Here is a 26,885-nt window from a genome sequence, read left to right as displayed (position 1 = left end):
TTCTCCTTGTTGAGATCAGCTTCTGTAGAGAGTCTTACAGGCAATGGCAAATAGTTCTCCATTAGGAAGAAAACTGACTCTCTAATTCTACCTCCAGTATAAACTTGTAAGTTTATGTCCGACCTGTTAAAGATCCTGAAACAATTGCTAGGGATTTCAGCCAGCTGAGACCCACAGGTCTTTAGGCAGCTGTTTCGGGATTATTGCCCCATCAGTAAAGAGCAGAGTACAGGCTGGTTAGGTTAGATGGCTTTGGTGCAGCTCAGGAGGAATGTTGGTCCTTCTTGAGGAGATCCAGTTGTTGTAGGGAGTCTTACAGCTGTCTTCAGAAGGTGCATCTGACTTGTCTGAGATCCCTAGTCAGAGCTGAAGGCTCTTTAGTTGGTCAGATATTGACTTACAGGGTAGCTAAGGTTAAGTGATACTAGAGAGAGTTTTATTCTTTTATGAGGAGAGCTAATCTGCATACTGTAACATAATAACTTCAAAATCTGCACAATCCTGGATAGGCCAAAGGTATACATGATAAGGCTAGCAGTACAGCTTTGATGCACATTGTAATCTAATGAGTTTATTATGTGCATAAAAATAGAAGTGTATATGCCATAGGCAAGAAGAATGAGTAGCTCGGTGATGGTAGCATAAAATTATTGCTTATGAATGGACACATGGAATTTCCATAAATAACCTTGCCTGATAGGGCTTTTAGCTCGTCCTGCTTGAGTTTGATCTGACAGTTGTGTGGGTACTGACATCTCAAAGCTTACAGACACTAGATAGCAGTTACTGAAACACCTTTCAGTCGAAGAACTGACTTCATTGCCTTTAGTAGAAATTCTACATGTAGTAACTAGACACCTTATGTAGACATGCCAGATCTGAGGACAAAATAGACCAGGGATGGCCAAACTACAACTCCCAGCATGCCCAAACTGTAGACCTGACTACAGCTATCAGCCTACAGCAGGGCATGGTGGGATTTGTAGTTTTACAACAGCTGGCGAACCGCAGGTTGGCCATGCCTGAAATAGTGTAGTTCTCTTGTAGAATTTGTCTTGATAAAACAATCCTTTATGTTCACGAATGAAGAAGACATCTCCAGAACCCTCTGTTGTCATATGTACGGTACACCCTCAGGGGCAGGTTTATGTATGCAGCTTTGGTATCCAAAATCAAGAGGGGATCTTAAAAGGAAAGAAAGTGTAAAGGACAGATATGATTTATCCTCTTGGTTATGGCTTCAAAAACTGCATCAGGAAACCCGACCACTTAGCGGTACCCTTAGGGAACTTCTTTAGGACAGCCAGTTCAGCAGTTCAGACCTCGTGGCCATACCCAAATACAGTAACTTGGCGCATCCTGTTCTCTCTTTGCATATGCTCGCTGGGTTCAGAAGATTTCACTGCAGTGAAGGAGAGAGAAGCTGTACTAGCTGGGAAGGTAGACCAACTGCCCATGCTTATCCTGAAGAAGAAAAACTGTCAGGACATAGTCAAAGGTCAACACAGTAAAAAAAATATACAGTGCTGCCCAAAATTACTCAAACCCCTGGCAAATTTTGACTTAAAGTTACTTTTATTCAACCAGCAAGTAATTTTTTGACGGGAAATGACATAGGTGTCTCCCAAAAGATAATAAGACGATGTACAAGAGGCATTATTGTGGGGAAAAAAAAAACATTTCTCAGCTTTTATTTACATTTGAACAAAAAATACAAGATGTTCCGCACTGTTGATCTCAGATGACGTCAAAAGCCAAAAGTGACGCCTGTGCTGGCCAGGAAGATAGTTAAAGAGGTGAAAAAGAATCCAAGGATCACCACCAAGGTCATCCTGGTGAATCTGGGCTCTGCTGGTGGCAATGTCTCAAGGCAGACAAACCAACGGACACTGCACAATGCAGACCAAGGAGGACATCACTTCTCCAGATAAGGCACACAAAAGCTTGCTTGGCCTTTGCAAAAGCTCATCTGGACAAAGAAGAAGACTGCTGGTCTTCTGTGTTATGGTCAGATGAAACAAAAATTTTATTGTTTGGTCACAATGATGTTTCCTTCATTTGGCGTAAAAAAGGAGAAGCCTTCAACCCAAAGAACACCATCCCCACTGTCAAACATGGTCGTGGGAACCTAATGCTTTTGGGGTGTTTTTTAGCCAATGGACCAGGGAACCTAATCACAGTAAACGGCACCATGAAAAAAGAGCAATACATGAGGATTCTCAACAACAACATCAGGCAGTCTGCAGAGAAACTTGGCCTTGGGCACCAGTGGACATTTCAGCATGACAATTACCCCAAACACACAGCAAAAGTGGTGAAGAAATGGTTAGCAGACAACAACATTAACGTTTTGGAGTGGCCCAGCCAGAGTCCAGACAGGAGGGAGCTAAAGATCAGGGTGATGGCAAGAAGACCCTCCAACCTGAAAGATTTGGAGCCATTGCTAAAGATGAATGGGCAAAAATATCTGTGGAGACATGCAAAAAGCTGGTCTGCAATTATAGGAAGCGTTTGATTGCTGTAATAGCCAATAAAGGCTTTTCTATTGATTATTGAGAAGGGTATGAATAATTTTGGACTGGACACTTTTTGCTCAAATGTAAATAAAAGCTGAGAAATGTTTTTTTTTCCACAATAATCTTGTACATCGTCTTATTATCTTTTGGGAGACACCTATGTCATTTCCCGTCAAAAAATTACTTGCTGGTTGAATAAAAGTAACTTTAAGTCAAAATTTGCCAGGGGTATGAATAATTATGGGCAGCACTGTATATACATATTACAGGATATTTTGGGGTAATATCTTCTGACATTAATTTGTGTCAGTTGTATTTTGCAATATTGCTGATTTATAGAGTTGGTAGGTAAGGGCATGAATGTACTTGTGGGATCTTCATGATCTTTTTCTGCTCATCTAGAGGATGCGAAGAACTAGTATAAATGGGTTACTTATCACAGGGCTGCATTTGAGCACAGTACAGTGATATTGTTTTATCTGGAGAAACTGAAGTCTAGCATCCTAGAGTTAAATGGTGGACCCAGTGTAGTAATGTGAGTGCAGAGGATTTTCTTGTGGATGCGCACCTCTGTGCTTTTAATATGATATCACAAGACTGCATTTTAATTGCATCGTGGCAGGAGCTTGTAGACATTTTTTTATTATAAAAGGCATACGCACCAGATATTCTTGCTTGTTTACCCTCTAGATAGCTTTACTAACCAATCATCTACCATGTATAAAGGACTCATGATTCAATCTTCACAGCAGATATTGTGGGAGAAAAGGTTCAACTGGGCCCTCATTTTGGTAGAGCCTGATATTGAGGTACTGTGTACTCATTGGCACTGATTACTACCATAACATTAGCTGTACTTACTTTGTACTGCATTGTATTATTTATTTATTACGTTATATGCACTGGGCACTTTATTTAACCTCTACAGCAACCTGCCCCTTTAACAGTGAACTACACAGTCCCCCACCTCTTAACACAGACCCCTCCCCCACAGTCCCCCTCACTTTAAAATGGGACCTCCACAGCAGCCTATCCCCTTAACTTTGACCTAAACAGCAGCCCCCCAACCCCCCTTTAAAAGTGAGTTTCACAGCTCCCCACTTCCTTGACAGAAACCTCCTCAGGGGCCTGCCCCCTTAACAGTGACCTGACAGTACCCTGCCCCCTTAACAGTGACCTGACAGTACCCTGCCCCCTTAACAGTGACCTCACAGTACCCTGCTGCCTTAACAGTGACCTCCACAGAAGTTGCCCTTTAATAGTGGCCCATGCCCCCTTAACAGTGACCTCCACAGTGTCCGCCCCGTTAACAGTGACCTCCACAGCGGCCTGCCCCCTTAACAGTAACAGCCACAGTGAACGCCTCTTTAACAGTGACCTTCACAGTGCCTGCCCCTTTAACAGTGACCTCCACAGCGCCCTGCCCCTGTAATGCTAGGGCTAGGGCTACACGACGACATGTGTCGCATGACATTTTGTCTCAAAAATGTTTATAATGATAGGCAGCAACTGACTTACGTCCTAGAGAGCTGAGACCTTCCCGGACACCTGATGTACTTGTGTTCCTAATTTGGTGAAGATCGGTCCAGTTGTTTGGTCGCGCATAAAGAACAGACAGACAGACGTCGGGACAGACAGCAAATCATTGTGTACCGGCATGTTACCTTCACAGTTTTCTTTCCCAGATAGTAAGTGATATGTGTACCAGGTTTAGTAGAAATTGATCGATGAGTTCTTGAGTTACAGAGCAATATGTGTGTAGCAAAAACAGTTGGAGCATACAAACTCCATGCAGCTGCTGTGGGGCACGTAGGACCCCCCCCCCCCCCCCCCGAGATTTCTTTCCAGGTAGCAAGGGATGTGTATACCAAGTTTCGTTGAAATCAATGGTTGCGTTTTTGAGTGATCTCGGAACATACATACATATATAAGTCCTTCTTTATATATATAGATGTCATTTTAATCATTTGAGTAAAATGCCAGTCTTAATAAATTACATATGACATATGAATGGAATTATAATGTCATTGACTTTCTAGCTATCACTATCAAACGTGCATCTGATGGACTCATCCATACAAATCTTCGCACGAAAAGATCTGAACGCCTACAAACACCACCCATGAGGAAGAAAAATAATAACATAGTAAGATTCGTGAATACCTTGAACTCCAGATAGAAAGTGACGTTGAATACATTTTGTTCCATTCTACGGTCAGGTTAAATTTTGGCACAAATATTTTAATTAGAATTAATTAGGGAATGTGTTTGACTTTTTTGTAGTGTGACTCATTTTTATCTTATAATTTAATTTTAATGATTTCAATAAAGTATAAAATTTTATACATGTACCGTATGTTGTGGACGTTCTTAAGTTCAATCTATTGATATGTTCATGGGGTGTCCAGTTGATTAGTTGGCAGCCAAACAAGCATTCGGTCAATACCTATCTAAAGTACTGTATATGGTCAACTGAAAGGGGTTATCCCCATATCCCCCAGACATCCCCCCCCCCCCCCGATATGAGCATCGGAGCATTTCATGCTCTCCCTTTCCCTGCGTTATATCGCACAGGGCAAGGGCTGTCTGTTTAGGGCCGAGCAGTGTTCCTAGTGATGGCACGGGCACTGATGGGTGGGCTTTAGCGCTGCCCTAGTCGTTTTAAAGGCCAGGGTATTCTAGGGTAGCACTAAAGCCCGTCTATCAGCGCCGGTGACGTCACTGGGCTCACTGCTAGGTGGAAGCCTCCACCTAGCATTCCCATTAAGAGCCTGGTTCTCCAAAAAGCCTTTGCACTGCGTGATTCCGCGCAGGGCAAACGAGGGCATCAAAGTATGAAATTCTCCGATGCTCAGATCAGGGAGGCTGCCTGGGTCAAAATGAGGCTATCCCATGATTAATGTAAATAAAATCTAGAAAAGTTACAACCAGCCCTGTACCTCACATGGATCCAGAGCTCTCATATATTACTCGTATTGCTCTGCTAGATAAATTTCAAGCTGGCAGCTCAGGGGGCATATCCTTTGTCATGGGGGTGTCCTTTCAGCTACAGTGCAGGGGGTGTGTCCCTTCTGCTGCAGCTCTCTCCTCTGCAGCTCTTATGATTGCAGCATGAGTGTCTACAGCAGTAGACAGAGAGATGGCGAAAAAGAACAAACAGCAGGTGGCGCCATAAAGATATATTTTATTAAATACATGCAATTACAAAACTATTCAGATCCAAGTGCAGCTTTAAAAAATGTGCAATTTTTTATTATTATTTTTTTTGGGGGGGGGTGGGGACATCCTCTTAAGCTGGAAATGGATTATCTATTCTTTACCCTTAACCTGTGCAAGGAAGTATTGTCAAATTCCCAGTAGTCTGCTATAGCAACAACTGTGTTATTGTCAAGCAAAACAGATGATCAATTCAGGCGGTATTTGTTTTTAGGCAGATAAGAGGCACCCATAGGTCTAGGTGATATCAGAACTGATGTTGAGGTAGATGCTGTGACAAAGAGATATATTGTGAACCATACAAATTATGAAATTCAAAAACCTTTCCTCTTAAAGGGCATCTCTCACTAGAAAATTCACTGTTACACCAGGCACAATGCCTTGTAGGGCTCGCTGAGTTGAATGTAAAAATACCTTTTATTTAGCGATCTGTTATTTCATCCTAGAGAACACTTTTAATCCATATGCAAATGAGCAGGTAAGTGCACCGAGGGCTGGGCCACCTCATCGCACTGGGCAGTGTGCAACTGCACCCTCTTAAAGGGATTCTGTCACCAGATTTAACCCTATTAAGCTAGCTGACATTAGCGATGTGCTAATGTCAGCTAACCCTAACTAGCCTATTCCTACTTTTATCTGTGCCCCCGTTACGCCAGAAATCTAACTTTTATATTATGCTAATTAGCCTCTAGGAGCGGGGGGGGGGGGGGGGGGCGTTGTTCCTGTTCCTAGAGGCTCAATTCTCCCACCTTTGTCGCCTCCCTCCAAATCCTGATTGACAGGGCCAGGCAGCGCTCACATCTGTCTGCCAGCCCTGTGCTCTGGTGAAATCTCCCACCGTTCAGCATTCGGCGCAAGCACGGTGAGGGAAAGACGATCGCAGGCTGCCAGCTTCCTCACCGTGCCTAATACTGAGCGGTGCAAGATTTTACCAGAGCACAGGGCTGGCAGACGGATGCGAGCACTGCTTGGACCTGTCAATCAGGACTTGGAGGGAGGCGACAAAGGTGGGAGAACGGAGCCTCTAGGAGCAGGAACAACACCCCCCCCCCCCCCCCCACTCCTAGAGGCTAATTAGTATATTATAAAAGGTAGAGAGAAGGGGCCTTGATGCATTTCTTGAGGGCAACAATACTGCATGTTATAGTTACTAGATTTCTGGAGAAGGGTCATTGATCCGGGGAGTTATTCTGATTGTCAGGTTTGGAGGATTTTTTTTCCCTAAGATGAAGAAAAGTGACTTTTTTTGGGGGGTGTTTGCCTTCCCCTGGAATAAGCTGAACTGAATGGACATATCTTTCTCCAGCTTTACAAACGACATTGCTATCTTACTACTGAACCTTACATATGTGCATAGCCAGCTTAACAGTGATAGAGATAAGTATGAGGAAGACATACTAGATCCATCATCAGGTCTTAGGCCTACAAACTCTGAAGCCTATGGAGATGTAACATTGCATCCCAAGAAGTCTATGGGTTCATACTTTATTTCCATTTGATAAGAAAGCATACAAGATGTGACGGATTGAACTGTCACTGGGGCTGCTGGAGAGGCCTGAGGGCTAGCCTCCTTCCTATGGACTATGGACCAAGAACTATGGAGACCCTCCCCCCGGCTCATTATTCTACAAAGGGAAAAATGGGTAGTTTCTGCCTGTGAGTGATTACGGTATCCCATTGTGTTGGTTAATTGTATCACATGTGTGTGTTTTCTGCCTGTAACTGCATGTGATTGGTTTATGTACAAACTGTCTTAGTCTTCCAGAAGGTCCCCATTGCTGGGAGACCTGCATAAAAGACTGGCATGTAGCCTCATTAAAGTGTCCTGTTCTACCCTTCATGAAGTCTGGGCTCATGTTTGGGGGATTGTAGAACTACACTCTGGGGATTGCTATAATCATTATACTCTCCAGAGTATAATCCCTAGCTCTTGTAAGAGCTTGTTCCTGCATAGCTCTCTGAAAGAAGAGAGGGTCACCCACTGGAACCTGGAAACCCTGTCGTAGGCCCAGGGTGTGTAGAAGACGACGAGATCCCAACCAATTTTTGGCGGTTCGTGGGGTCGGCAGTGCTTACGGTGTCAAGTGGAGTGCTTGGAGTCCTCGGAAAGCACTAGGAGCATCCATCAACGGAGGTACCCAGTTGGGGTGTTAGGAGATCCGTTACACAAGGGTTTTGTAGTTTTGGTAAGAAAGCATGCAAAGGTTATGTGACATGTTCCTCATAAAGCTGCTGCTCCTGCACACTTGTGAATAAAGTCTTAGGGTACATCCACACAACAGTAAAAAAGAAAATGGCTGTCAAACAGACATCCTTTTTAAAAGCTATGGACAAATTCGGGGCAATTTTTTTGTTATGATTACATTTTACTCTTTTTGAGCTAAAATAATTTTTTCAATTGGTCTTTATTAAAAATGTTCAGCCGTTTCTGAGATACAATGGTTAAAAATCAGTCTGTTTGCAAGATCTCACTGTCTGTTTCTCTGAATAACGCCACAGTCTAGTTTCTTTGAATCCCATCATCTGACGGATCAGGTGTAGCTCATATATGATCTCCTGATCTCATAAACATTTATTGAAGCTCCAGAATCCGCCCTTTTTTTTTACGGTGGAAACGGCCGAAACTCTTATTGTTGCCTTGAATCATTCTTGTCTTGACCACTGTAATTCATTACTAATCGGTCTCCCTCTCACTAAACTCTCCACCCTTCAGTCTGTCCTAAATGCTGCAGCCAGGCTCATCTATCTATCCACCCACTACACTGATGTCCATCCACACAGAATACAGTTCAAACTTCTGACCCACAAAGCTCTCCACAGTGCTGCACCTCCATACATCTTCTTCCTCATTTCCATCTGCCACCATACTCGTGTTCTCCGTTCTGTTAGTGATCTAAGATTAAAACCCTCCATTATTCGTACCTCTCACTCCCGTCTTCAAGACTTTTCTGGAGCTGCACCTACTCTTTGAAATGCTCTGCCCCGGAATATCAGGTTAGTTCCCAACTTCCCTACCTTCTAACGTGCCTTGGAAACACATCTTTTCAAGAAAGCTTATCATGCTTCCTAAACTGACTGTTCCCGAGTAACCTCCCCCCACCCACCCACTCTTCAGACCTGAACTCAATATTCTGACAGTCCACACACCCGAAGCAGATCGGCCTACACCACTGCTTTCAGTATAAAGGCTCAATTACTACATATAACAATCAACTACCTCCTGTGTTACCCCTATTTTCTCATACATAGATTGTAAGCTCTTGCGAGCAGGGCCCTGACTCCCAGTGTTTCAGTTGTATATTAGCCGGTTACATTGTGATGTGTTTTGTTTTGTACACAAACCCTCTGAATTGTAAAGCACTGCAGAATATGGTGACGTGATATAAATACATATTATTATTATCATTATTAATTCTTATCAAACTGATAAGAACATGTCTTAGGGTACTTTCACACTTGCGGCAGGACGGATCCGACAGGCTGTTCACCATGTCGGATCCGTGCCGCCGGACCGCCGCTCCGTCCCCATTGACTATAACGGGGATGGGGGCGGAGCTCCGGTGCAGCACGGCAAAAGCCGCCAGACTAAAAAGTCGGACATGCAGGACTTTTTAGTCCGGCGGCTTTCGCCGTGCACCGCCGGAGCTCCGCCCCATCCCCATTATAGTCAATGGGGACGGAGCGGCGGTCCGGCGGCATGGCGAAATAGCGGCAGGACGGATCCGACATGGTGAACAGCCTGTCAGATCCGTCCTGCCGCAAAAGTGTGAAAGTAGCCTTAAATAAGTGTTTATGAGGTCAGGAGATCAAAGATAACAGCTACACATGAGCCGACAGATGACGAGATTCAAAGAAAACAGACTGTTACAGCTTGCAAACAGACTGATTTTTAACCCTTGTGTCTCAGAAACAGCTGAACAGTTTTAATAAAGACCAATTGAAAGAAATAATTTTTAGCCCAAAATGAGTATAAAATGCAATCATAAAAATAAAATGCCCCCAAAAGGTGTACATAGCCCTTAACGGCCGTCACACGGCCATTTTCAGAACAATGACTATGGGTGTATTCACGTCTCCATCTTTTTAATGGACTGTGAATTCTGTCCGTTATGAAATAGGACATGTCTGTTTTCATAGGAAGACGGCCCCCTATAAAAAAGGCCAGAAAAAACTTTTAAACATTTTTAGCTGCTGTTTTTTTAACTGTTGAGTGAATATGCCCTAAGAACTGGCCGTGCACCCGTGGATCTGCAGAGCTGGAATAAACCTTGGAACTTCCTACCTTCCTTGGCTTCAAAAGGTTTTTTTAAAGGGACACTGACAGGCCCAATAACCATAATTAGCTGTACATATGCATGCGCAGGTCTTCTAATGTGCATTAAAAACATATAAGTATCCCCCCTGCCCACATTATGAATACAGTAAGCTCACGTTTTATAACCTGAAGTAATCGCTGTTCTTTCTGCCCAAGGGGCGGGGTTTCAGCTCCACTAGTGCCCCGCCAGCATCAGTGGAGCTGAAACCCCGCCCCTTGGGCAGAAAGAAAAGCAATTACTTCAGGTTATAAAACATGAGCTTACTGTATTCATAATGTGGACAGGGGGGATACTTATATGTTTTTAATGCACACTAGAAGACCTGTGCATGCATATGTACAGCTAATTATGGTTATTGGGCCTGTCAGTGTCCCTTTAAGGCCTGCTTATTTTAGTGTTAGGGTACTTTTAAACTTGTGTTGTTAATTCCGGTATTGATATCCGGCAGAGGATCTCAATACTGGAATAAAATGTTTCCGTTTGGTCCTCATGCATTCTGAATGGAAAGAGATCAGTTCAGGATGCATCAGGATGTCTTCTGTTCCATCAGTATTCAGCTTTGTGACCGGACACAAAACCGCTGCAAGCTGCGGTTTTATGTCCGGTCATAAGGAAAGAAAAAAATGGATCTGGCACTGAAAATAATGTAAGTCAATGGTGACATTAGGAGCCTAAAAAAAACAGATCAGTCAACCATTGACTTTCAATATATTTAGTGACGGATCCGTTTTTTTCCGTTTTGATTTCACACAACTGCATCCTAACGGAACGGATGCATACTGATGTGCAAAATCAAAACGGATCAATTTAATTCCGGTATTGAGATCCTCTGCCGGATCTCAATACCGGAATTAACACCACAAGTGTGAAAGTAGCCTTACACTGTCCTGAATGTGCTAGATTGCAGACGTCAAATCTAATGTCAGAACTAAAGTTGATGATACTGGGTGAACCCATCCATTGACAGTCACAATTAACATATTCCAATATCTCAATTTTCTACTGATCTTGTAGGTAAATAGGTAAAAACAACACTCATAATGGTTTGTGGTAGCAATTTTTATTAAGGTATTGAAAAATACATTTATAATCTCCTCTTCCTTCATGTTAAGACATGGTAAGCACCAATAAAACTTTTCATGTGTTTTTTGACATGTACAGTTAAAATATTTACACTCCTATTAAAATCAATATATTACTTATGCATCAAGTAGATAAGATTTTAAAACACAAATTCACATTAAGTTATACATAGCAGTGTATGTAGTTCAAGTTTTCATCTTAAGACATAATCTTTAAATATTCCTATGGACAAAGCGACCCCCCTTCCCCCGTCTTTTGCCATATTAGTGCAGCATTAATTGTGGAAGAAAATCAGTAGAAGCTAGGCTTGGTTAGGCTGTGAGCAACATTTCACATTTTAAATGATTCACCTACATTTTTCACATTTCATTAATCAGTTCCTAATACTCACACAGGGATTAGAGAATCGGCATAGAGAGATCACTGCTACCAGTTTGCACCAGCCAGATATAGACCAGTTTGACACAAATCAGTCCGGGAAAAGCACTCCATGTGGAAGCTGTATTTCCTGGTCGGAAGTGAACTGGCAGTGTCGTAATAATTTATGATGCTGTAAATCCCAGTCTGGCCACAGGTCTTCTGAACTGTACTGACATGATGCACATAATGCCATCAGTACAGTTCAGTAGACCTGCCGTCAGGTGGGAATTCACGGCATCATAAATTATTATGATGCTGCGAGTTCACGTTAGACAAGTAGTGTCCAGTCGGGGAAATACGACTGCCCCGCGGAAGCCGGTTCCCCAGACTGAATATGCTCATGTGAAACTGGCCATCATTAGAGCCAAGTCTGATCTCGGCACCCGTGGTTGGTTCTGATCCTAATGAAATGAGGCTCTAACTTCTCGGTCCTTCAGTGGCTGTGGTGGGCGATAATTGTCAACCATGTGGCAAGGGCTCTCAAGTTCGTCATTAAAGTAAAGGCCTCGCAGTCTTGATATCTAAAATAAATGCACAAAATGTTATATAATATATAGAAATAGCTATACTGAAAATAAATTACATTATTCATTTTTAAGATTTCAAATCTGATGGTAAACTATGGTTTAGCTGTTATGCACAAATAGAAAATCATGGTCTCTTTCTTCCAAAAACAGCACTACACTAAAAGGGCACCTAAAATGCAGTGAGACCCTGGAGCTCTCTATCAGAAAAAAAAACTAAGGGGCAGAAGCACTGTTCGGGGCGCTCTTCCTCTTCGACTTTCATTGGTTCTGCTCGGCTTTTCAAGCCTGTGGAATGTAAATGGGATCAGTACTCTACGCACTCAAAAAGCAGAGCAAAGCCAAGAAAAGCTGAAGGGGCAGAGCGCTCTGCAACTTCCTTTTTTCAACACAGGTTTAGCTTACTGTTTCATTAGGCTGCTTTCACACCAGCGTTTTTGCTGGATCCGTCATGGATCAGCAAAAACGCTTCCGTTCTGATAATACAACTGCATGCATGCGTTAGGAACGGAACCAGATGTAATATCTTTAGCATAGCCAAGACGTTTTTCTATTGTGTCTGTCCCCATTGACTTATATTGTGTGTCAGGACGGATCCGCCTTGCTTCGCACCACATCGCGGACAGAAAAATGCTGCTTCCAGTGTTATTCTGTCCGCGATGGGGACGCAACCAAACGGAATGGAATGCATCCTTGTGCATTCCGTTTCGTTCAGTTCAGATTTGTCAATGAATGGGGACAAAACGGAAGCGTTTTCCCCTGCTATTGAGATCCTATGACGGATCTCAATAGCGGAAAGGGAAAGCGCAAGTGTGAAAGTAGCCTTAATATTGTGGGTTGGAATTTTGAAACATTTTTGTTTAAGTTTATTAAAAGGTCATGACTATTATATAACATTTAGAGAAGCACCTAAGGTTTCAGACAGTTGTCCGCTTTAATGTCTGTATTATTATCACACCCTGTGGCAATATACTGGATGGACTCTGTACGCTACCTCCCCTGGTGCCAGGGAGAGCAGGGTTCAGCTTTGTACTACACTAATTAAAGTCAGCCTGTGGGAAAGACGAATAAACGGGAGGTACATCAACTATCTGGATCAAAATATATTTGCTAAGTACCTCACGTGTATTCATCTAGTGAGTATAGCATTTGTTCATATAGTTTGCGTTTGCAGAGTGCTGTGGCATTGTGTTTGATTTTCTATTTTCTATTTTCAGCCATAGCTACGTGCAACTGCACATTAGAATGTGCTAAATTTGTTTTTTTGTTTTTTTGTTTTTTTTTGCAGTGCGCATTTGGGTTTGTGGCTGTCTCCATTTTGGTGGTGCATTCCTGACTAACCCATCTTTCCCATAGGGTGATTTTAATAAGTCTAGCATAAAGCTGAAGCCTGCCCTTCTTTTATTCACTGGAGGCCAGCTGGCTCCAGGAGATGTAGCATACAGAGTGGGTCCAGTATATATTTGGAACCTCCCTTCTCTGAATTTATTGGAGGCTGGTTCGCACCAAAAAGGTGACATTTAGTATAGGTTCCCATCCAATAGAGGTCACCACCTATCCCTTGGTTAAACGTGATGGACTTACATCTTTTTTCAACCATATTAACTATGTAACTATGTAACCTTGTCGTGGTGGATGGGCACAAATGATTTTGATCAAATATATTTGCTAAGTCCATTTATTAATATATTGGGTATAGCATCCGTTCATATAGTCTGTGTTTGCAGATGCTGTTGCATTGTGTTTGATTACTTCAATTACTTGGTATGTAGAACATGTAGCCCAAGCCTTAGAGACTGTAAGCTCACAAGGGCAGAGCTCCTACCTGATGGATCTTGACCACAATATTTCATTTGTGTAAACCACACTGTCTTTAAAACCATTACCCCAATATTGCGCTATGTAAAGCACTACGGAAGCTGATGGCGCTATATGAATGAATGAGAATGAGAATAATAAGGGGATTTACTTGCCTTTGCTCGTTTAGAACATTTATCTCTGTAAAACCCAACAACATCCTATCAAGAGCTGCTGTTTCTGTGGTTGTTAGTTGCCTCCCATGGCACTTGGAATTAGTGATTGTACATATGGCCTCATTAAATATCTGTGTTGCGCAGCTTTGCGTGAATGCAGCCTTCATTCACGTATTACTTCTTGCTTATGGATATTTTAGACATACAAACATTATGGGGGGAAAAAAAAAATCATTTCCTGCATAGAATGTGACTTCTGCATGCATATAAAACTGGAATATGACATCCATGGTCTGACATGGGCCGCAGAAAGGCAGACGGTAGCCTGAGCACTATGGACACATCGAGGGCTGTGGAAAATCCCATAGTTTATTGTAAAAACATAGACAGCCTTGGTGAATATTAGTCAATCAGAGAGCCTACGGTGACATGTCACTGCTGCTGTGAGATAAGGGAGGTTCCCTATGATGAAAATGGAAAGTCATGGCAGATGTCAAAATCTTAAGCTGTAAACAGTTACTTAGCGGATTCTCTGCCCTTATCATCGGCGAACATTTTTTTACAGCAGTGTTCCTCTTCTGACACACCGCCAACATCTTACCATACAACTATATCATGACAGCTAAATTAATACACCCACAGGCAATATGAAGGCCACTGACTACTTTCGTTCTCTGCAGCTTTCTCATGTTTTTCCCTTTCCAGTGACATCCTTTAATTTAGATGCAGGACCACACCAAGGCCAATGACACCGCTACAAAGCACCCTTAGCTCTGGGCTCTATACTATAATTTCTGCTACGTCACCTAAAAACTGCTCTGTCCTAGACAGTGCCAGGTCTTGTAAGGTCCAAATGCTGAGACCAGCTATAATCTGTTGCTTTAGCTACAAGTGATCAACTCTCTAACAGCACCCCCGCAGGAGAAATGAAGCATTACATACTTTCCATTGAAGGCATGCACTCAATGAGACGTGCTGAGCCCTCCAGATCTAAAGGCGCTCTTTATAGCTGCTTTCAACTCCGGTTTACAGAGTGAATCCTCTATTCCCTAATAGATTATATGAACATGGGTTTTATAAACCAGATTAGACTATTCTCTGGTCTCTAGTACGAAATATATTAGACAGAATGCTATCACATTGCTGTGCGTTACTTTCAGCTTGAAGAGATTACAGTAAAGCTAGTAAATTGTAGTTGTGCACAATCTACTCATTGATGGACCAGATGGATGTGAACTTCCTCCTTATGTATGAATAATACAAGGATCCTAACAGAATTCTGTAAGAAAACTTAAAGGGTTTTGTCTCACTTCAGCCAATGGCATTTATCATGTAGAGAAAATGAATACAAGGCACTTACTAATGTATTGTCATTGTCCATATTGCTTCCTTTGCCGGCGGGATTAATTTTTTCCATCACATTATACACTGCTCATTTCCATGGTCATGACCACCCTGCAATCAAGCAGTGGTGGTCATGCCTGCACACTATAGGAAAAGGCTCTGGTATCTCTGGTGACCAGGACTGCAGGAGCGCGTATCGGCACGCATGCGCAGCAGCTCCCATCCCGGCCACCACGTTACTGTGCTACAGTGGTGGTCATAACCCCTGGAAACGAGCAGTGTATAATGTGATGGAAAAATAAATGAAGCCAGCACAGCAGGCAATATGGACAATCACAATATATTAGTAAGTGCCTTGTATTAATTTTCTCTACATGATGAATGCCATTTGCTGAAGTGAGACAGCCCCTTTAATGTCCACCCATGAACATAGTAACATAGTGGGAGATTTATCAAAACTGGTGTACAGGAAAACTGGCTTAGTTGACCATTGACCATAGCAACCAATCAGATTCCACCTTTTATTTTTCAGAGCTCCTATGGAAAATGAAAGGTGGAATCTCATTGGTTGCTATGGGCAACTAAGCCAGTTTTCCTTTACACCAGTTTTGATAAACCTCCCCCATAGTTTGTAAGGCTGAAAAAAGACGTACGTCCACCCAGTTCAGCTTGTTATACTGCACGGTTGAACATTATTTTGTTTTCTGGGGCCAAAATTGTTCAATCATGTTGTAAAGGGGCTGTGGAGTGCTAAAATACTGAGAACCTATCCTTAATATCTGATTGGCAGGGGCCAGACTCCTGGCACCTACGGCGATCAGCTGTTTGAAGAGGCAGCGGCGCTCGTGCGAGCTCTGCTTCAGATTAATAAAATGCCTGTGCGCCGTCTCCTTGGTGGCCGCGCAGTACAATTACAACTGCTTGTCCCATTCAGTCACATGGGGCGAGCAGCTGTAATTACTCAGACAAAGGAGACAACACGCAGGCAATTCTGAAGCAGAAGTAGAGCTTGCACAAGTGCGCTACCTCTTCTAACAGCTGAACGGAGGGGAAGCCGGAAGATGGACACCCACCAATCTGATATTAAATACCTACCCTGAAAATAGGTCAGCTGTTTGAGAAGGCACCAGACCTCCTGTGAGCACCACTGACTTCTCTTAGCTCACCAAGCACAACACCGTACACTGTATAACCGCTGAGCTTGCTATCGCTCTCAGCGCCATTCACTTCTATGGGACTGAGCTTTATCTAGATCACGTGACAGATGAACCTCTCGTCAGTAGCGGGGCCGCGGCGCTCACAGGAGCCTGCCTTCTCAAACTGCTGATCCACAGGGGTCCCGGGTGTCGGACCCCCATGATCAGATACTGAGGATAGGTCATCAGTAGTAAAATGTCAGAAAACACCTTTCATGGTAGCAGTGCTGTAGTAACAATCTCCCTCCAATACAAAATTGATGGAGCTGGGTAGTTCTGGAGCCAACTTTAACGGTTGAGGGGATTAATGTGGGGTGTTGGACCCCAATGGATCAACTAGAGATTACTTTTTCTCAGTAAAGGATAGACAACCCCTTTAAGACCTTCCTGCATACTGATTATACATTGAATTCAATGATAAAACTGTATGCAGTAAGCTCCCCCTAGTGGTGGATGCATGTAGCCAAAGTTTTCCATCTATCTCTTTGGCCATGAGGAGGATATGAAGCTCTGTGCCAAAAAGTATGAGCTGTGACCACTATATTAGATATATTTAGAAATGAATCAGCACCGAATGCTGGGTACACATCAACATTAAATGGAATGAAGGAATGAATATATGAATGAATAAATTATAATTCTTATCACCAGCAATTTGAAAAAAAAAACTTCAATATATCCCTACCAGAGATGTACTAAACGTTCCACATACCTGTTCACTGCTCACACTAATTGGCTCTTTAAGTACATGCCAGAGGACACACTGCAGGAGAGGCGGGGTGGTCAGGGATCCCTTATAGGTCCAGTAATCCAAAGATTTTGGAAGTAAACCTGAAGGATCATAATCATGGAAAGGTGCCTCTTTTCCCTAGAAAGATAAGAATATGTTTCCATTAAGCAATTATACAACATAATGAGGGACGTTTATCACTATTGAGGGGTAAAAAAAGATGCAAATTATGGCACAAGCCATAGTCTGTCACTTTTCACTTCTCTCAACACTTTTCAAAAGTGGTGATAAAAGTAGACGGGATTTGGCAGGACTGGTAGAGACCACCTGCGGCCTGACAGATTTACTATCATTTACTCTAAAACTGGTATAAACAGGGGCATAGCTATAGGGAAAGCAGCTGCTACGGGGCCCAAACTCAAAACCGTCCAGGAGAAGGAGTCAAAAATGTTATTGTCAGGGCCCCCTCAACAGTATATACAGTGACAGTATATACAGTGACATGGCATACAGTATATATATTCTTGCACAACCCCTTTAAGGTTCGTTGTACTTCACTCTCATTATTCAAGACATACTGCACATTAGGAACTGAATTCCCAGCATGCACATCATCACGTAAAGCTCACATTCTGTGACAGAGAACATAAGAAATGCTGCTTCGTACCTTTGTTGGAATTAATGCTAAGGCATCAATCACTTGCTGGAGCTCTGGCTTGGCATCGCCGACCTGTAATACACACAAAAACAACTTAAACGTGGCACAACAACATACAGTATAATAACATACAACAAGCAATAGACGTTCACTAATTTTTGTTTTAATGTCTGGAGCAATGCAGTAATTATAGTTATTACAGTTCGGCAGAGCAATTAGAAAACAGTTTTAGATTACTTTTATTGTGTCCTAAATGAACTAAACTCAACGTAAACCAACAAGGTGTATGGAAATCTACATAAACTTTAAAAGAAAATTGTTGGTAATTCTTTCATATTTATAGAAATCATCATATTTAATTGTATATTGTAGGGGTTTTCCTGCTTTAAGCAATGGCTAGGATATGTCACCACTTCCACATTGATTGGGGGTCCGTCTCTTACTAATCCTTAGAACGAAGGGGCTGCACAGCACTGGGAGTCCCTTAATATTTTTACTGCAGGGAACTCAATCAAGATGTTTTTGGATCGGGGTTCAGGATATTTAAGTGATGGATCAACTGTACTCAAATATACAGTAGGTACAGGTATTCATTCTCAATGTGGCATCAGAGTGATCGGTAATGATGAAATGTTCAGCTACATTGTGGTTAAATAATATTTCAAATAAAAAAAAATGTATACTAAAAACTGGGATTGCTGATCCCTACGCCAACATTAACTACTCTTATGAATGGAAAATCTGCATTGGCTCCAGGATCTAGGATCAGGCCCCCAGGATTTTAAAGAGATTGCCCCCCTCCGCCAATTACATGTATTGCCTGTCCAGAATAGGTGATATATATATATATGATCCCTGGGGTTTCAACCAATGGGACTGGCACTGATCATGTGAATGGGTGAAGTTAGTCCTCTGTTTGAATGGTGCGATGGGCACGCATGCGCTGAGGCATAGACTTCAGCTATAACTTCCGCAATGTGCATTCATTGAAGCGGTGTGACAGATGACAAAACCTGCAGTTCACAGCACGTGAGTGCCATGACGCTGTTTTGTGGTAACCAGACACTAATAAACCATGAATCAATACTGGCATTGGCTAAGAAAAAGGCCAAATACACGTAGCTCAGGCCTCAAGCTGCTCATACATGCTGATATTGTAGAAATGGACCATAAATACTGTAGGATGCAGGAATCTAGGTGCAACACACAAAGCCATAACACCCAAATTTTTCTGATGGTCAAAGAGGGACACTTGCAGCTTATATTGTGAAAGATCCGATCGCTGGAAGAGGGGGTAATTGCTGACAGCCAGTGATTGACCGAGCAGCATTCACAGCCATTGTAACAGCGGGGACCTGGCACCATCAGTACTGCCGTGGCTGGGGATCGGTCAGCGCCGTAAAAGTTCCTTTTTGTTTGTTTTTTTACAGCATGTGCAGCCCCTGGGACAGGTTTTTTTCTTGCCCTTCAATATCTCTTTAGACATCAGCATATATTATTTGATTATAGATATTTTAAGGTTGCCCCAAATAATGAAGTTGAGGTCTAATATACAGGTAGCAATTTAGTAAAGTTATTAATGCACATTTATGTCCCGGGTGAAAAGGAGGGATAGAGGGACTTGTGTCAGAGAGGAGACAATTGTGAGGCACACACGCCTTGTCTCCCTCTGCTCCAGCCTTTTACAAACAGCTGACGTCTTCAAGACACATCCAGAAAAAACATCTGTATCAGACAATTTATGGTCACTTACCTTCAGGAAAACACCAACTACGGCAAGCCCATCGCAGTGTTTCACAGCTTCACCAAAACTGCTGTACTTCGTGTTCCAGTGGACCAAGTGAAGCTGCAAGACACAAACGACAGAAAGATATATAGTCAGGAATGAAGAATATGTCAAACATCAGGACCGGCTGAGCTACAGAAGCCTGACTCATATAATAATCTCCACTGGCCCCAGTAAGCAGAGTGTTTCTCAACCTGCATTACGTGTACCCCAGGGGATACGAGTTGTGGGGTGAGGGGGTACGCAAGACTGCCCTAGCATCCAGCAATATTTCATTGCTGATTGCTAGGACACTGATGTAGGGCCGCTCCACCTTCCTCAGGATGGCGATACGGTGGAAACTGTTGCGAGGCACAGGAGCCGATGCCTCTCTGCCACGCCGTTCTCTCTTATAAGCCATAGGCCACTAGGCTTGATGCCTATGAGAGGACAGTGCAGATGTCATGGCGACCACCTGAACCAGGACAACTTAAAGGGAACCTATTATTATAATCTAACTAATTATATACAATTATTAACTACTAAAAAGTACCTTGGATGTATTCACTTACTGGTGTGACAGATGGTTACCTCATAATATACACACAAAGATGCTGCATGCTAATGAGCTGATTTAAGTCCAGCGTGATGTCATTGAGTCCAGCGTTTATTTAATTCAGAGCTTTAGCCACTCCACTGCCCACCTGCTGCTGATTCATATGGAAAATAACTGTCATTCAGCAGCAGGTGGGTGGGGAGAGTCAGGAGCTCATGAATATTCAGGACTCATCATTATCAGGTGGAGCTTTTTAATACAAGATGTTGGCAGATTGACTAGTTCTATTAAAGAAAGTGACCCAGCATTTTGCTAAGAGAATCAGTCACTTATTTATGTTGCCCTTAGTTAGGACACCATAAAACTGGTGACAGGTTCCCTTTAAGACGCAAGTCTGAAAAGGCCTGTGCCCTGCACTGCAGCGCAGAAGATGGCATGTTGTGCATAGCTGTTTTTTAAGGGCACTTTTACACTCGCATTTTGGCTTTCCGTTTGTGAGATCTGTCATGGGCTCTCACTGATCAGTTTTGCCCTAATGCATTCTGAATGGAAAAGGATCCGCTCAGAACGCATCAGTTTGCCTCAGATTAGTCTCCATTCCGCTCTGGAGGCGGACACCAAAACGCTACCTCCAGCGTTTTGCTGTCCGCTTGACGAAACTGAGCCAAACGGATCCATCCTGGCACACAATGTAAGTCAGTGGGGACCGATCCGTTATCTCTGACACAATATGGCACAATAGAAAATGGATCCGTCTCCCATTGTTTTTTTAATGGAGTTCATGACGGATCCGTCATGGCTATGTTACAGATAATACAAACAGATCCGTTCCTGAAGGATGCATTCGGTTGTATTATTGTAACGGATCTGCGCAAAACGCGAGTGTGAAAGTAGCCTTATACCAAAATCCTGGCATAAAGCCTTTGTAAATGACCCCTTATATCGACACCTACCTCTGCTTCATATTTATGCCCATTAACGGTGTGCTCCGATCCATGCCCATCACAAGATCCCCAGTGAAAGTGGAACTGCTTCAGTCTGTAGGTTCCTTCCAGAGCTCCACCTTTAAGTACTGTAATTCCAGAACAAACAAGGGCTCAGTGCCTACTTATCTGCACCACAGGAAATGCACATCTTCATGTTCTTAGAATACTTAAGCGATTGTTGACCTATTAAGACTCTGCTTTCATGGCTGAGGGCTTAGGAATCTGTCTTAATTAGCCAAATGAGCTGTGACATATATCTCTTGCCAATCTTCCTGATTACATCGTTACTGGTTTTACAAAAGACGCTGTGAATAGTTGAATCTGGCCTAGATGTTCACATGTCTCACCTGGATCCTGAATGTACTGACTTTGAGAAATATGCAAGCAGTAAAAGAGGCACAAACCAGTCACAATCCAGAAACCCAATAAGCTTTATATTTTTATAGACATTACATTTTTAATGTATAGAATCAGGGTTGTAGCTATAGGGGTTCACAGTAGCACCCAGGCCCAGGTGCTTGAGAGGGCCCACAGGACACATAAGAATGGATTCATATTATAAATGGCATATGGTATGTAAGGGGCCCTTCTACAAACTTTTCATTGGCGTTCAGAACTTTGCTTGTGCTTGCTCATATGTCAGTCTCACTAGTTTAGAAATGATCTCTCGCCTCTCCTTCCTGACATGTCAATTTAAGAAAATAATTGTGTGTACTAATATACAATTCTTGATAAATCTCTGTTATTCCTCCTACAAAATGTATAAATAAATTGCCAACTGGGTTTAACCAGTTTGGGGGAGGGGGGTGTCCCTCCAGAGTCTGACACTGTCCCATCAATGCTGACAGTACCATACTGTGTTGGGCAGCACCCCTTTGACAGGGTGAATGATAACACCCAGTTGTCAATGTATTCATAAATATTCAGGAGGAATAACAGAGGAAAGGCAGGACACTTATTACAAAACATGCTGCAGAATTGTTTTGGGGAGCACAATTAGGGCTCATGCACACAAACGTATTTTTTTCTGTGTCTGTTCCATTTTTTTTTTTTTTTGTGGCCCATATGTGGAACTATTCACTTCAATGGGGCCGGTAAAAGAAAGGAAAAGACCGTGTCCGTATGCCCACATGGCAGTTCCGCAAAAAAATAGAACATATCCTATTATTGTCCACATTACGGACAAGGATAGGACTGTTCTATTAGGGGCTGGTTGTTCTGTTCCTCAAAATGCAGAATGCACACGGCTGGTATCCGTGTTTTGCGGATCCGCAAAACATCCAACGGTCGTGTGCATGAGCCCTTAATCTGGAGAGCTGATGGCTCCTCTTTAAGAAATTAAAGTAAAAAAAGGCTGCAACAAAATCCCAACATGTAGCTGCCTCCGCCTAGTGTGCGGGAAGCTCAGATCACACAGGTTTTCTGAAATAGCAACCATTCAACCGCAGGTCCAGCTACAAAGGAATGTGAATGGTGACTAGCCATAAAAAAAACAGGATAGTCTGAAACATTCCTTAGGGCGGCTGTATGATTTGATCTACTCCACCTATCATTGTAGGCTTCTCCTGAATCAAGCTGATTTTTTTCTACTGGAAGCCCCAGTGGTTAGCTATTACCAGACGGGGAACCATAAAGTAGATATACTACAAAGCGACCAGTGGGAGTCCAGTGTCTTCACAAGACATGGTCTACATTCAGTGCTCTGTTTAAAGGGTGACTCCACCATTGAAGGCCACAAATACATAACACCACGTGTGAGCTGCTAGAATGCAGTAGGGTGGTTCACTGTACAATATCTGGTGTCCTGTCCACAGGAAAATTGCCAGAACCACCTTCGTCCAAACATTGAGCCAGCGTGGCATGCTGGGAGACTTCAGCTCTGAAGCCAGCTAAATTTTAGGCAATGTAAAGCGCACCAATATAATACAGGTTGCAACTTTGGATGAGTAAATGTAAGTAGTGTAATATATTAGCAAAGTTCATTACAGTGGAGCTCACAATCTAAGTTCCCTATCAGGATGTCGTTGGAGAAAACCCAAGCAGAACATCGAACTCTATGCAGATGTTTTCCTTGGTTGGATTTGAACCCAGGACCCCAGTGCTAACTACTGAGCCACCATGCTGTCTCTATCAGCTAAGGCTGAGTTCACACTTCAGTTATTTCCATCAGCTATTGTGAGCCAAAACCAGGTGCGGGTTAAAAACACAGAACAGGAGCAGATCTTTCCATTACATCTGATCTCTGAGTCGGCTTCACTATTGGGTTTGGCTCACAATCACTGATGGAAATAACTGACCAAATAACTGACGTGTGAACTCGGCCTAACCTTGCAGACAGAAGACATTTTGAGCAGTATGTACACTTCAGACACTCCACCGATTCCACAATCACTGACTTTGGTGTGCTCGTCTTTCTTACTTTTCCACTACATCCACATTATGCAAATGAAAATGAAGAAAGAGGGGCACATCAGAAGAAGAGCCCATAGCCAGTTGGGCCGTCACATAAACCCAGATGGGATCGTTGAATCTGCAGAACTAAAAAATTATTATTACTGCTCAAATTACTGAAATATTTTTTTTTATTATTATTTTATCTTATATATTTATTTACTGAAATATTTAAAGGGGTTCTGCACTTTCATTTAACTGATGATCTATCCTCTGGATAGATCATCAGCTTCTGATCGGCCGGGGTCCGACACCCGGGACCCCCGCCGAGCTGTTTGAGAAGGCCGCGGCGCTCCAGCAGCGCCGCGGCCTTCTCACTGTTTACCGCCGGGCCGCCCGCCCACTGACGTCACGACTTGTATCAACTAGAGTGGGCGCGGCTAAGCTCTGTTCACTTGAATGGAGCTTAGCCGCGCCCACTCTAGTTGATACAAGTCGTGACGTCAGTGGGCGGGCGGCCCGGCGGTAAACAGTGAGAAGGCCGCGGCGCTGCTGGAGCGCCGCGGCCTTCTCAAACAGCTGATCGGCGGGGGTCCCGGGTGTCGGACCCCGGCCGATCAGAAGCTGATGATCTATCCAGAGGATAGATCATCAGTTAAATGAAAGTGAAGAACCCCTTTAATATTACCAAATTAACGACTCAAATATTACTGCTCCAAGTATGTTCTGTCCACAGGTTAGCTGAAAGAGACTTTTTAGGTATGGGGCTCATGCCCATGACAGTACTTGCTCAGTGGCCATGATGCGGGCCGCAAATAGCAGTACACAATGCATGGGCACTGGCCGTGTTCATTGACTTGAATAAGTCCGTGATCTGCAACATATGGCCAACATAGAACAGGTTCTATCTTTTTGCGGTGCGGAGGCATGTATCAGAAGCCAGCAGAAGCATTTTGTAATGCGTCCATGAGCTTCCGATCCGTGCCTCTGCACCGCAAAAAGATAGGTGAAGCGATATCTTAGGTTGTATCTGGCGGATGCAGATCCATTCAAGACAATTCGGAGTGCACACGGCCAGTGCCTGTATATTGTGGACCGGCCGTAAATGGTCCACAATACGGGTATGGAGCCGGTACGCTCGTGGGAAGAAATAATCCATTCTTACATAATATTTCTTGTACATGTAGAATACTTAAAGTGTAACTGTCATATTTTTTTTATTTGGCAGTTTATTACAGCTAGGCATGTATACCTGAGTTAGTCTGTCAATGGTTGTCAAAAGATCTGTAATTACCTTATAATAACAGCTCATTAATGTCCCCTGTCCCTTTCCACTGGTTCCTTAAAAGACAATTGCTATGGCTTGTCTGTCTCTGGCTAAGAAGACAGGAAGACAGAGGGGCGGTCCTTCACACTGCATGCCTGCCTTAGGCTTCAGAGTGAGGAGGCGTGTCTCTCAGTAATCCAATCTGATTGGCTGGCAGGGAGCTGCTGGCTACAGCAAGTGTGTATGTGAAGTGAGGGAAAGCAGTTTTGGCCTCAGAGAACTGGCAGAGGAGCCATCTTGAGAAGGTCCTCTTATTGTACAGGTTAAAACAGCCGTAACTAAGAGAAAAACGCAAAGAAAACAGTGGTATGGGAAGAAACTAAAGATTGTTTTATGCATAATGCTGTAGCAGCAGTAACTTATGCTAAAATAGATTTTTTGATGAAAACAAGGCGGTTACACTTTAAGAGAGCACATGAAATAAGAATGTAGAGGATAATGAGGCCCGCAGCATGAGTTGTGAATATTTATCACACTATCTATGTAACATATAGGGCAGGCCTACCCTGCCGCCCCAGCACAAGGCATATCAGTACACAGCAGGCTCAGCCTGATAACATTTTAATATTCAAACTTACTGCGTTCATGGAATGATTGGGATAAAACCAATTAATTCTACTCCATGTACCAGGCACCAAGGCTCAGAATACGTAATGTGCTTTAAGAATATCTTTATTTACAACTCTACATTGTGTCATTCCTCTGTTATTCCTCCTAGAAAATGTATAACTATATATTGTGTATGTGTCTCTACAAACTGACGGTGCTGATGGTAGCAGACTGTTTAGGGACATGGCCCTTTGACAAGGGAAATGGTAACACCCAATTTTCAATTTATTTATGCATTTCTAGGAAGAATAACAGAGAAATAGCAAAATAGATATGTCAGGAGCTGACAGAGACTCCTTAAAGGTATATTTCACTATGTACAGCACAAATATGTCAGTGATGGTGGGGGAGACTTTCTCAAGGAACAAGTCAACCTAAATAAAGAAGACACACATCTAGTGGAAGAAAGCACAGATCGGCCCTGCCACGTGCGTAATGCTCGACTGGAGTCCGCGTCTATGGTTCTTGCCCACCGGTGTTTCTCAGCTCATAGAATTCAGTCGAGCTTTCAACAATGAATATAATAAACAGCGGCACTCACCACATTACAGTTTGACGCTTTATTGCCATCTTAAAAACAAACGGTCCTGGATGCGGACCACATACACAGCTCGGCAGAGGCCCTATGCCGCAAAATGCCACTAAACCACTAAAATTATGTTATACACCTGGGACCCCAACCAGATCATAGCAAACCCATCTATCCCCACAAAATAAAGTAAATGAAGTTCAAACCTATAAGCAGATAAGCTAGTGACTCTTCTCCAGCAGCGTGGGACACATGGGCACTGTGCTAATGCTGGGTGGTACACCTCGCTTCACTGCGTATGTGCTCAGTGTCTGGTGCATGTCCACTGAAGCCAGGCGTCCCGGACTATTCTCCCAGTATACTTGAATTTAATTTACTTTCTGTTGCAGGGACAGACGGGTTTCACTATGGTCAGGTTTGGGACTTAGACTGAATATCGGCACGTGGCCAGAAGCAGGCGACTGATTCCCTTTGATGAACTTCCAGGATCTCTTACAGTATATATAGAAACATACAGAACACAGAAATACTTCAGTTGACGTCTTCTGTTAAAGGGGGTTTCCACCAAAAAAAATTCTACAGTTTTTATACCAGCACCTGGATCTGATTACTTTTGTAATTGCATGTAATTAAAAATGTAGTATAGCCACTGAGTTATTCATCGAAATCTATCTGTATAGCGCCACCTGTGGTTTGCCCTTTTTCTAACTTCTCTGTCCAGCTGACTGAGATGGACATACATGCTC

The 26,885-nt window shown here is 43.1% G+C and overlaps 1 protein-coding gene across 1 annotated transcript in view; it reads right to left on the bottom strand.

The window, feature by feature from the left end:
- Positions 1-11,089: 11,089 nt before the first annotated feature.
- LOC122937783 (carbonic anhydrase 2-like) overlaps positions 11,090-26,885 on the bottom strand; it is a 44,148-nt gene continuing 28,352 nt past the window's right edge. The window contains exons 4-8 of the mRNA XM_044292821.1: positions 21,251-21,369; positions 19,730-19,822; positions 17,986-18,048; positions 17,301-17,456; positions 11,090-12,072 (exon numbers count right to left, since the gene is read on the bottom strand). Coding sequence (XP_044148756.1) covers positions 11,953-12,072; positions 17,301-17,456; positions 17,986-18,048; positions 19,730-19,822; positions 21,251-21,369 — 551 coding nt within the window. The 3' untranslated portion in view covers positions 11,090-11,952. The remainder of the gene's footprint in view (positions 12,073-17,300; positions 17,457-17,985; positions 18,049-19,729; positions 19,823-21,250; positions 21,370-26,885) is intronic.

Source organism: Bufo gargarizans, chromosome 5 (assembly GCF_014858855.1).
Source record: "Bufo gargarizans isolate SCDJY-AF-19 chromosome 5, ASM1485885v1, whole genome shotgun sequence".
In the NCBI taxonomy this organism is placed as follows: Eukaryota; Metazoa; Chordata; class Amphibia; order Anura; family Bufonidae; genus Bufo; species Bufo gargarizans.
The sequence above is the reverse complement of the archived record's forward strand: the minus strand, read 5'-3'. Positions and strand labels throughout refer to the sequence as shown.